Source organism: Apium graveolens, chromosome 6 (genome assembly GCF_009905375.1).
Source record: "Apium graveolens cultivar Ventura chromosome 6, ASM990537v1, whole genome shotgun sequence".
NCBI lineage: Eukaryota > Viridiplantae > Streptophyta > Magnoliopsida > Apiales > Apiaceae > Apium > Apium graveolens.
The window spans coordinates 281,303,740-281,316,675 of record NC_133652.1 but is presented as its reverse complement, the minus strand read 5'-3'; the positions used below and the strand labels follow the sequence as shown (position 1 = coordinate 281,316,675).

Sequence of the window (12,936 nt, the reverse complement as noted above, 5' to 3'; positions counted from 1 at the left end):
CATTCTGCAAGATTTTCAATAAAATTGTGATATTTGAAGAATATCATTCAAAAAATAATACGTTTTGCAAAAATTTAAGCTATATTTTATTTGCAGAACATATATGTACTCCAAGGACTCCAATGAAATAAGGGACTCCAAAGAATCTACCCTTCAAACAAAAATACTTATTAATGATTTGATTAATTACGGAATATCGGATTAATGAGTATATGGTATATTTACTGACATACACGGGGAAGTTAAAAGCGGGGCCCGCCAAACAAATAAAGGAAACGTTAGACCAAAGTAGGTTGTCGACTAATCTTGACTAGTTCTCTTATATTTGAGTATAGTAGCTGAAAAATCGTGAAAAATGGGGTGGAGAGGGATATTGGGTTTTGAATATGGAGTAGTATGTGCGCCATTAGGACCTGATATATCTGGCCCGGAGCTAGTAGCTGCTGTTGCTAATTCTGGTGGTCTTGGTCTCCTCAGAGCTCCTGATTGGGTTTGTCATTCTTTCTTCTTCACTATCTCCTACATTTCATGTCTCCGTGATTTTACTATTGTTAGTGTTAAATACCTTAAGGTTTTAAAGGTACCGATTATTAACGGTTAATATATATTTATGTTCATTCTTGACTCATTCTATGATCTGATTCTAATTCTTATGCATGTGTTTTTGCATTATAGCATATAGTGTATGCTTGATGTCAATGATGAGATATTTAGGGATATCTATGAAGGCCTATCTCCTTATGCTAGTCTCTGTGGAGTTTGATTAGTTTGGCTTGGACAACTTGAGTTGTAGAGAAACCTCTTTAGTGGCGAGGACATACAATCAACTCCCCTTTCAGTTTATGCCTAAAAAACAGCTAGATTTAATATGGACTTATAACTAGTACAGTAAAATTTAGCATTACCATACAATGTGAACCTAATTGCTTTGCGAAATCCAAAGCCTGATAAACATTTTCTTTTTGGGTAAGGTTAATTAGAACTTGCACACACACATTCATCTCTACCGAGCCTCTCTTTCTTCCTCTAGCCTACTACGCCTTGCAAATATACATCATAAACTATCCCAATGGAACCAGAACCCGCCTCACAATTTTTGTGGCAAAGATCAATTTTTAAAATTGGAGGAAGATGCAGGTCTCCACCACTTGGGCTAATTAAGCTTATACACTAATATAAAACCACTTGGCTGAATAACCATTAATAGTTTAGCGATATAGGGACATGATAAAGGTATGTTTCAGAATAAGTTTTTATTGTTTTTTAACTAAACCAACATGCCACCAAGAAGATCAATCCGAAGCATTGTCAGAAAGAAGCTAGATAATAAACGCTTGGTTATAAGTAAAGTTGAAGCCTGAAGGGACTGAGAAGGTCCGCTCAATTGCAAAGTAAAGCGGAACTGCATATATGTGACTACTAGTTATCGTAGATTTCAGAAAAATACATTTGTTAAGATAGATCAGTTCTGAACAACAAAACAAAATGACCAGTCATGTGATGCTAGAAGAATATGCTATTTTGTTATTCATTTAGAAAATCCATTATTATTCACGGTTCCAGCTATGAACACAATATTCAATGAAAGACCAGGAGAATGGACCTTTCAAGTAGCATCCTCTCCTAAAAGCTTTAGGTGTTTAGAGAAGACTTTAAACAGTATTTTCTCTCACTCGAATGAGTAAACAAATGAACATCATACCACAGTCTAGCACCAAACAGAATACCAAACAAAAAAAATCTATTTAATGGGAAAGATATTATAACATAACAATTGGTACATATTAGATTTACATTATAGTAGGAAGAATACTATTTGCAGAACAAAAAAAAGTGATCTTGTGTGAATTATCAAGCGACTGAAATATCTTGTGTGAGTTATCATGCGATTGAAATATCTTATGTGAGTTATCATGCCATTGAAATTAAAATTTTGCGCTCTAACAGGTTTCATATCACTGCTTTAGAAGGAATAATATGTACCCCATGTTCCCCAATATATTGACCTCAATTAATAATTTAAGTTTTTTATATACGTTTCATTTAAATTTAACAAAAAATTGCACTAGGCTTTATCGTTTCCTTAACTATGTTAGTTAGACAACTCTTCTTGATAATTAATCTCTAAAAATTTGGATGTACACATGCAAGTGGTCATCATATTACTTACATATGTTAACTGTTTCATATCATATACTATTTAATTAAAACACTTCAATAACAGGAATCACCAGACTATGTAAGGGAACTTATAAGAAAGACAAAGACTCTGACTAACAAACCGTTTGGTGTCGGTGTCGTTCTGGCATTTCCTCACAAAGAAAATATAAAAGCTATTCTGGATGAAAAGGTCGCAGTCCTGCAACTTTACTGGGGTGAATGCTCCGAAGAGCTAGTTCGTGAAGCGCATGAGGCAGGCGTTAAGGTTGTTCCCCAGGTAAGTGTTTTTTTTATTTCAACAAAATAACAGGGGTGTGTCTATGGTTTACACTCATTTTCAAAAAAATTGGCCAGATTTTATTTCTAATGCAATTTTTAATGCCAAAATAACAGAATGGTCAATCTTGTTAGTTTCTGAATGGTTGTGTGAGGTATAACATGAATGACTTGGGATCTGTCGGACGACTAGTTAGATTTGCATTCCGCTCTGTCATATTGCTCCTTGTTCATCTATGTAGACACTACTTGGCAGTTTGGAAAATGATTATAACCCATGATATAACTTTCCAGTGGAAAGTAAAGGATTGTAAAATTTATTTATAATTTAACAATCAGCTGAAACATAACAAGTCGTGAATGCAAATTGACAATTGCTTTATGCGTGAAGAGATATCACCTGATTTGTAATATTGATGTTTTACTAACAAATTTACTAAGTAAAATTTCAGTTTCTACTATTGATTTTATCTATTGGATTGTAACCATCACTAGACTCACTAATGTATTCTTGGTTTCTGTACCATATGAAGGTTGGGACGTTTGAAGAGGCAAAAAAGGCCGCTGATGTGGGTGTTGATGCAATAATCGTCCAAGGGCGTGAAGCAGGGGGGCATGTAATTGGCCAAGTACGTGGACTTGCTGCTCGTTCTTTTACCAAGTTCCTTTTCAAATTTTCCATTACAAATTATTTTTGCAGGTGCCCTTGTTTCTTGTAAATTAAAATTTCAATGAGAGTTGATTTCATTGGTGTACTTGATAAACTAGAATCGATACTAGCTAGAATAGAGTTCCAAATAATCATGGATTCTGAATTTTCTTTTAGTTTTGAAAAATGACCTTTTAAAATTTTATATTTATTAGTATTGAGCTTTCACCATATGCGTGCAGACTTTAAGATGAGTCGTTAGGTGGCCTAGAAAGATCATTCAAGTGAAGTTTAGAATGTTTCTACCTTGTGATACTTACTGCTTTCAGTCTTCCGCTATGTCTACTATTGCTGATTTTGGACCCCATGTCTTCAGATACACGCATTGAGAAGTAAAACATTCCGTTAATTGTTTTCTTTCAGGATGCTCTAATTACGCTAGTGCCAAGAGTAGTTGATCTGGTTGATGGTAAAGATATACCCATAATTGCTGCTGGTGGTATTGTTGATGCGCGTGGTTATGTTGCTGCATTGGCCCTTGGAGCTCAAGGTGTGTGCCTTGGCACCAGGTAAACATTTCCTCATTAAGATTCTAATATACTTTATCTGCATATTTTTTGGATTGGCAAGAAATGTGCACATTGGATTGAAGGTCTTACTAATCGGCTATCGGAAGAAACATGTCGTATCTGTCTTCTTGCCACATCTTTGGGAAATAATGAGGCCACAATCACCCCACGGAACTTGGAGTTGTCAGTTGTGTGCACAAATGGTCTTGCATTAAGAATATTTTATTAAATCCTATACTTGCAATTTAAATTATGGCATTACATAACTAAAAATTTGACCCTAACTTCTAAATTTTTATTTAGTCTTTTACAATTAAAACCCCACTAAACTCAGTCTCTGGCTACAACCCAGGTCACAACATTACTAGTTTTTAGTATTTTTTTAGACTGTGAAGTAGAAGATATATTTACTACATCTATTTGCAACTTTAGTTCTGATGCGTTAGATGTGTTACGACGTAGGTAGAAGCTGCAGAGTTTGCAATAGTTCTCGTGGAACTTGAGATTGTAAAATATCCCACATCTTCCCCTGTTCAGTAGATAGAATCTACTTTGCCACTTGAATTCGTGTAATCACTGTTTTCGAATTATATGTAATTTTAGTGCTGGTAAACATTTTTGTTGGGGGGTTGTTTGTGGTATACATTACTGTCCCTATAATTATGACTTTGGGATTATGCTCAATTGCTCAAGAGGTTAACATTCCGTTCTTGCATCCATCGAATTCCGACAAAATAAGATACATAAGTTACTGAATTATAGGTGTATATATATTTAGAGGAGAATATAGTTTGGATGTTAAGTACTCCTTGTTTGGATTAAAGTTCAAGCAAATATTTCACAGTTTTCCAGTTTTTATGATATATTTGTGGATGAAATTGTAAAATTCAAATCATTAATAAATGTCCACAAAGTTCTGTTGCACTTCGTATTCAGATTTCTCGCAACAGAGGAAAGCTTAGCACATCCAACATACAAGAAGAAATTGGTTGAACTGGAAGCAACAGAATATACTGATGTTTTTGGTCGTGCAAGGTGGCCGGGGGCACCTCACCGTGTCCTAAAGACACCATTCTTCATAAACCAGAGAGATCTTCCAAGCGAACAAAATGAAAGCAGCCAACCAATTATTGGACGTTCCAGAATCCATGGCATTGTAAGATTTCCCTATTTTATATCCTCTGGACATATGCTGCCGGTCTTAATTTTCTTACATCTAATATACCTTAGTTGTCCTAGAATTACATTTTGTACCTTACCTCTAACCAGAAGATATAAATTAGTTTCCAAGCAAACAATTTTGTACATGATATGTCTTTTTGAGCTCTTTACATATAACTTGGCTCTTGAAATTTCATTTCACATCAATTGTTTTCTTTGACAGGAAAAGGAAATCCGTCGTCTTGCAGGGACAGTTCCGAATGTGACAACAACAGGAGACATTGAAAGCATGGTGATGTATGCGGGTCAAGGCGTAGGCCTCATCAAGGACATTCTTCCTGCAGGTGAAGTTATACCAAGGATTGTCAAAGCAGCTCAATATCTGATACATCAGCAGCTAAAAAACGAAAATTTGGATTAAATAATTATATAACGGAGTGGCAGTCAAGATTGCCCTTGCGTTGCAGTTGATAGTCTGATGATCTGAACTGGTGTATCATGTACTTGTTAGGAATAAAATGTATTCATCTCTGGATTTCAAATAAATGAAATGTTTTTGTTTGTAACTCTTCTCCGTAAATGTTCAGTTGTAGCAGTTGTTATGAAATGCGTTAATATAATAGTTTACTTGAATTGATTTTCCATGGAAGAAAACAGAGTAATTACTTTGGTAACTGTTCTATGGAAATTATGAGCTGGTCTCATTCCCTATATTTCTAGAAAGATGATTAAATTATGAGCAGATTACTATCAGTACAACAGTTTTATCAGGCGAATGAAAAATGACAAACCTGTGATATAATGATAAAATGCTTGTTTAAGATACATATATATACGCAGGGTTACAGATTTCAAAAATCGAAATTATTCGGTTGAGGTACCGATTTACGATTTATCGGACGATTTCTAAAAAATCGGACGATTTTTAAAAAATCGGATGATTTATCAGCGCTTTATCAAAAATCGGTGAAATCGAAAAAATATTTTAGACCGATTTTTGAGGAATTTATCGGTGATTCTTGAAAAATGGACCTATTAGTATTAAAATCACCACATATGCAACACAAATCGTAAATTTTACTAGAACTGTTGCAAGTTATAATTTCGCTAAAACATTACATATACGCCTATGACATATATGTCTGGATGCAAAAAGATCTAAATGCCTGTACTCTTGATAGGATGATATACATGTATGCCTATGGCAAGTAAAACTACAACTCTAAACAAACCATACATTATTTTTCTTATCACCGCAACGATCCACTATGTAGTTCTAACTTTGATGTTGACTGGCTGCACAATATCAGTAACCCATGTTGTCGAACGAGAACCTCCTAGGACGATTGCAGCCAGGACTTGTGAATGCTTTAAAATTGAGATTGGGAAAACATCATTTTGGAAAGTAAACAGCCAAGTTAAAACATGGAAAAATTTTCTCAATAGCATCTTGTTGATTCCAACTCCCCATGCTTCAAGGAACATGCTTAAAGTGCCTGAATCAGCAACACTGTGTGTAGTGCAGACGCCAATCGCTAATCTACCACACTTAAACACGGTAACCTGAATGGCAAGTAATGGATGCATCGCTTCTTCAACCATAATAACCACGGAATAAAATTATTTAGAAGCTGAGGATCTAATTTTTCTCCACGAAGCAAATTTTGTGCATGTAACATCAGTCGACAAATTCCAAGGTGATGAGACTATTATTGTTAATCGAAGAGAACAATCCATCCTACATAATAATACAATAAAGGTATAGAAAATATAGGAAATAAATATATTAGTACATTGTTTAGAGGGTCTGGGGATTTTTTTTTCTATTTTCATCATCTCCTTTTGGTCTTCTTTCACGCTTCAGGTTCACTCTTTTCGCCATCTTCTACAGCTTGTTCCTGATCATTGCAAAATTATCAAAACTGAGTCAAATGTACAATACCAACTGGAGTACACAGAAAAGATCAGAAAAAGATGCACAGAAAATGTACGACAAGAGGTTGAAAAAATAGCCAAGTTTAATACTCTGACCTGGCGATGAGAGTTGCTCCTCTCTGGTACAGAAGAAGGCTTCTGACATTTAAGACACCAACATGCACATGTCATCCATCCAAAATAAATTTTCATATTTAAACAATCAGGATGGAACCTACAAGTACATGTAAAAATACAGTTAACGGAATAATAAAACTTCTTGTAATATAAATTTCTTCAGCAATTTAGGGTAAAACATGCTTCATCTTTACATTTCTTCTGAAAGTAGAATCCATTTTAACATGATCTTTACAGATCTGTTAGAAACGAAAAAAGGCACTTATACATAAGTGATAAATTTAACAAGATTACAGAATGATTGATTTCCGACCTTAATTTGCATCCATAACATTGTACCATCATCTGAGCTGCAGGACTGTGATCAGGATTGTAAAGCCTTCCACATATGCACGACCTTAGAAATAGCATATGCAAAAATAATCATATTCCATTTAATTGCATAGCTAGACATGTTTTAACATAGACCAAGTAATCAAATAACAAAACATATTTAAACTATTTAGAGTCACACAGTGCTCACCAATCAGAATCTCCGAGGGTAAATTGTTCTGTTACAGCGTTGTACTCAAACCGACAGTAAAACTCCTCATCACCAACATTGCCAAGCTTCACATAATCCCTAAACGAGTGAACGGTGCACTTTCCCAGTATGCAATCAACACTTTGAGTGTCATAGTGATTGGAGAGGAAGAGCTCCTTGGTCCCATGATAGTCTTTTCTGCCCTGGCTGGTGTCCTCTGGCTTGTAGTACCATTGAACTCTAGCCTTCACTTCCACTTTCCCATTCCGCTTGAAGTTGGATTCCAATTTATCAACCCGAGCTACATAAGGCGGCTCATTAGGTTTAGGGGATTTTAGAAGAACTTGATCACCAGCTGCACATGCAACATGAGCAATGTACTAATCAATTCAAGGAATAAATATACTTTTTCAATATCTTTATAAACATGTGAGAATATAACACTTCTTGTCACCTAAATTTATATTCACTGACTAAACAAAATATCAGTTCAACTTTTACTAGTAAATTCATCTATAAATATTTCTACTTTTAATTTTTTGAAATTACTCTAACATGTTCGAATTAATTAGAAATTTACAATTCGAATGCATATAACTTATTAAAATTAAAAATTTATATTATCATTTAGATAATATATATCTTTTATACAATAATTACACAACAAGTGCTATTAATGATAATTTAAAATTTCTAAACCATACAAATATATATAAAAATATGATATAATATTTTTTATAAAAGATTAAAAAAATTACGTGTGCACAGTTTAGTTAATCATAAAAATATGATTATCTCTATATCTTTAATTAAGAATGATTTAATACTAACAATATCCTAAATTTTAATATCTAAACCTAAACCAACCCCCTAGGTTGAAATTGGGTTAACAACCAAATATTTTACTAGGATTACCGATCCTTTCTTACAATAAAATCACAAACTAATGGTATATTTAAAAGTGCTATCTAATTATTTTGACAAAATAATAAAACCCGTAACAAATATTGAAACTAAGTAGTTTAAATTACAGACACTACTTACAGAGCTCATGTAAATATGAAATGCAAAATTCATTGAAGCAATTTTATACAAAAATTGCATATTTGAACATGTACTTCATCGGTGATCATGAAAAAGAATTTGCCCAATATTAAAATCAAATGTGAATTGATTAGAAACATCTAGAGTAAAAATATGATTTTCTATGAGATAAAAAGAATCCTTTTTTAAGAATACTACTATAACTTTTTTTTTAATTATCGTAGTTAACCCGCAGCCGCTTCCCTTTGGATGCGCATTAGGTAAACCCTACGGGCTCACGCAATAGCCTGCAAACTACGTGAACCAAGGTAAACCGCATTTAATCGACAGGCTGACTCAGTAGACATAATCATAAATTCTCCTCCCATGGCATTCGAACCTGTGACCAAGAGGATAGTTATCCTCTTTTTAACCAACTGAACCAACATTTACGGGCTACTATTATAACTTGCAAGTCGAACATACAAAAATATACCCAAAACAAATGAAAATGATAGTAATCTAGAGACTTTCAAACACACATAAGAATGAAAAGACAGTTCACCAATCTTTGAAGATTATTATCCACAAAAATACCACATTTTACAAAACAAAATTTGAACTCTAGTGAAAACATATTGTTGGGTTTAAATCCAATATATAATATGTGCTTTGCTGATATAAGATATAATTGGATTCAATAATAATTATATGTGTTGACAATTACTATCATAATAAGATTCAGTAATAATTGTATGAGTAGACAATTATTTTTATAATCATATTAGGTATGTGTTGTTGGGTAAGTTTTGTGATGACTATATATACATAATATTATTATTTTGAGATATGCTTAAAAGATGTAGTCATGTTGGGTATTGTGCGGGAGATGGTTGAGAATTGGTTGGCTCAAGTATCAGTTTGATATATCATTGAGGTGTTATATATTGATGTATTATAGATAATTGTTTTGATTAATAATATAAATTGGGACGTGAGTTTTCTGCGTCATGTATGTTGTGTGTGCGTACTCCGCATTGGTAGATTGAATCTTGTATAAGTGTGTGTTTCCTCCTAACACATATATTCACACTTTTTAATTTCCAACAGTCTAAAATCTAAAAGTATATGAAGAAATTACCGTAGTTAGTAATACCGTGATTTAATAATGTAGTACCAAAAACTTATAATTTTACCTTCCGGAATAAACTGCGACTCAAGGCTTAATTTTTTCAGCAAACTCCCAACAGAATAACAAACACGAACAATGAATGGAACATGGCGATTTCAGCGAATTTTGAGCGACTTATTCTAAAACTTATAGTTTCCTACGTAATTTGTGTGTATGTAAGTATATTATTCATATGTAGTGAAATAGGGTATACTCAAACTCGAATTTGTATGCTTGTAGTTATTTTTATAATGCAATTCATATGTAGTTATTGTTTAGAAAAATTCCATCTGTTGCATTATAGACCGTAGTGTTGTATAATATTATATTACTGGACTTCTACTGCGTATTATACTTCAATATGGCTGTTTTTGTTTAATCAGGACCATCAAATAGAGTATCCAACGGTGAAGAAATCATATGTTGCACAACAGGTCTCTGTCATACAGTTGTTTAGGGACCGGGGGCCATATATACATATATATACAATATATATATATATATGTGTGTGTGTGTCTATATATATAATTGAATATAACCATATGTGAGGAAAAATATCAAGGATATGATTAACATTGTAAATTGATATGAATGCACTAGGTATTAACACTTATTTTTTTTAGTTTTAGAGTTTCTCATATTTGCGAAAATTTTCAGCGAAAATGGTTTGCCCACAAGTGACCTTTGTATATGTATATGTAGATTTAAATATAATATATGATCATAATAACTTTTTTCAAGATAACTTAATATGGTATTAGACCTTTAGTAACACATATAAAGCATACGGTTGAAATATAAATTCTAAACTTATACACTCACATGCACACATACATATTTACTTATACTTACCTCGCACAACTTGTTCGATTTTTTCAATAGTGAAATATTCCAAGTCATGTTTCCTTTGTGTAGTCTTTCCCATCTGCAAAAGATTTTACATGTAAAAAAAAAGTTTCTTAAATTGAAATGCATACTTTTGTGTGTAAAGATAAAATAAATTAGAAACAACAAATTAGTGTATGCAAGTAGGCAATCTTATATAAATAAAAATTTATGAATTAAGATCTCATAATAAAATAATAATTATCAAAGTTGAATTCATTAAAAGTTCCACCATAACACTAATAATCATCCATAACTAACTTATTTGTTAACTACATTAACAATATATTGAAGAATTTGTAAATGGAAAATTCTGATTAAATAACAGACTTGAGATACCATCTAAATCTTCATATGTTTTTAATGTTAATATAATTTGTTATATGTTGTATACTATATTTTAAATAAATAACAAACAAATAACCTATAATATTTTTTTTAATATATTTTTAAGTGATTATGTAATGCTCTAGGAAATTGCACGTTCTACCTACCTTCAAAACTTTATACTCAACATTGATTTGTGCTTATTATCTCAAATCAATACTTAATCAATTAGTTGAACATTAATAATAGATCGTACTATGTCGAATTGGAAAACTTTAGAGATCTAAGTTTTTTAATTGAATTTATCGATGGTTAAATGATTTGTAACTGAACCTTGGCCATATATATTCAGATAATAAATCAAAAAATTGTAACAACAAACAATCAAAAAGAATCAAGAACAAATTAATAGCAACAAAAAATAAAATAAAAAACTCAAAAATTTATAACCCATACATTAGTAGGAAAAATATATACCTTTGAGTGTGTATCAATTGGTAATGGAATGAGATGGCGTGCCTAGATTTTGCCGAAACAAGCTGTATTGATTTCCTGAAATAATATTATTTTCCCAAATTGGAGAAAGATACAATAGCAAACATAAGAACGATAGTAAAAAAGAAAAGAAAAGCCCAAACTAGCAGTTTTCTATATAGTAATGTATGTATGTGCATATGTATGTGTGTATGTATGTATGTATATGTGTGTGTATGTATGTATATATGTATATATGTATATATGTATGTATGTATGTATGTATGTGTGTATGTGTGTATTTGTGCATGTGTGTGTATGTGTATGTATGTATGCATGTATATATATATATACGAATGTATGAATGTTTGTATGTATGTACCTTGCAGGAATGATACTTTTATTTATAGAATACAAAAGAGCTATCATTACCCTTTTTTATGATGAAAAAAATAAATGATGAACTTTAGACGATTATAATTAGTATGAAAATAATAATAATTACGTCTTAACAAAAAATATCATATTAAACAAAAACATATTATCAAACATGTTATATTGTAGGCTTGTTTTTACCACACTAGCCTGATTTAAAATTAAACTTAAGAAGATGTTCAACTTTAAATTTGATATGTTAAGCAAAAATATCGTTGAAATTTGTAATTATGATTTAAGCATTTACAATGGTACAAATTTGTCATATTAATCATAGGTATCTACATTTTGTCATGTAAATTTGTCATTATAGAAAAAGAGTAACGATAGCTCTTTTGATTCTTTATAAAAAGGTATTTTTACGATAATGTACAAAAGATATATAAATACAGTTGTACTTACATACATACATTTATATAGACACATAGGTACCTATATAGATACAATTATATTCTAGGAAGAACAGCTCATTCTATTACATACACACATTGATACATACTTTAAGATAAAAAATTTTTTACTAATATATTAGTTACTATTTTTTTGTTCAGCTGGGAAATACTAGGCAAAGGAAACATGACTTGAAATCTTTCACAACTGAAAGAACTTAACAAGTTGTGAGAGTTAGTATAAGTAAATATGTGAGGGTGCATGTGTGTATATAAGTTTAGAATTTATATGCCAAACACACACACACATATATATATACATACATACATATAGAGTCTTACTCCAATATAAACTAAATTAAAATATAAACTACAAATTGCACCACACCCAATTTAAATATAGCCTCCCACACAGAACTCCACCTAATTCCCTCCATTTTTAATTGATTTTCCCCTCAATTGGTAAACTCTTTTTAAAATCCAACTTCACTATATTTTTCTACATCCTCCAACAATCGGTATGCACATTAAATTTGATATATTTTAACGATAAATCACTAATTATGCATACGAGAATTACTAAAATCTACTAATTCCTGGAATAAGAATGTTTTAGCTAAGTGATTCAGGTAAGCTTAAATACTAATTTATCGTCAAAATATAGCAAATATGCTATGCAAATTGATGAGGGTGGGATGGAGAAAATTCAGGTGAAGTTATTTTTTTTTAAAAGTTAACCGACTAACGAGAAAAGTCAAATTCAAAACGAAGGGGAAAATATATACATGAGTACATAGTGCACATGGAGGAGAGAGAAAGGGATAAGAGCAAGTCCAACAACT

The 12,936-nt window shown here is 32.0% G+C and overlaps 2 protein-coding genes across 2 annotated transcripts; one reads left to right on the top strand and one right to left on the bottom strand.

The window, feature by feature from the left end:
* Positions 1–314: 314 nt before the first annotated feature.
* On the top strand, positions 315–5,422 carry LOC141668873 (uncharacterized). Its single transcript, XM_074475916.1, has 6 exons — positions 315–490; positions 2,225–2,437; positions 2,970–3,065; positions 3,509–3,654; positions 4,591–4,810; positions 5,039–5,422. Exons 1-6 carry the CDS (start codon positions 356–358, stop codon positions 5,234–5,236), a joined length of 1,008 nt encoding a protein of 335 aa, XP_074332017.1. The 5' UTR covers positions 315–355; the 3' UTR covers positions 5,237–5,422.
* A 1,612-nt stretch (positions 5,423–7,034) lies between these two features.
* On the bottom strand, positions 7,035–11,389 carry LOC141666106 (chromatin remodeling protein EBS-like). Its single transcript, XM_074472104.1, has 5 exons — positions 11,274–11,389; positions 10,437–10,509; positions 7,391–7,745; positions 7,162–7,264; positions 7,035–7,106 (listed from the first exon to the last, which is right to left on the bottom strand). Exons 2-5 carry the CDS (start codon positions 10,507–10,509, stop codon positions 7,035–7,037), a joined length of 603 nt encoding a protein of 200 aa, XP_074328205.1. The 5' UTR covers positions 11,274–11,389.
* Between the last annotated feature and the right edge of the window lie 1,547 nt (positions 11,390–12,936).

Coding starts and splice junctions, on each gene's coding strand:
- LOC141666106 (XM_074472104.1), bottom strand. CDS start 10,509: ATGGGAAAGACTACACAAAGGAAACATGACTTGGAATATTTCACTATT. Junction 7,265..7,390: donor ACCCTCGGAGATTCTGATTG/GTGAGCACTGTG, acceptor GCTATTTCTAAG/GTCGTGCATATGTGGAAGGC. Junction 7,107..7,161: donor GGTCGGAAATCAATCATTCT/GTAATCTTGTTA, acceptor CGTTTCTAACAG/ATCTGTAAAGATCATGTTAA.
- LOC141668873 (XM_074475916.1), top strand. CDS start 356: ATGGGGTGGAGAGGGATATTGGGTTTTGAATATGGAGTAGTATGTGCG. Junction 3,066..3,508: donor GGGGGCATGTAATTGGCCAA/GTACGTGGACTT, acceptor GTTTTCTTTCAG/GATGCTCTAATTACGCTAGT. Junction 4,811..5,038: donor GTTCCAGAATCCATGGCATT/GTAAGATTTCCC, acceptor TTTCTTTGACAG/GAAAAGGAAATCCGTCGTCT.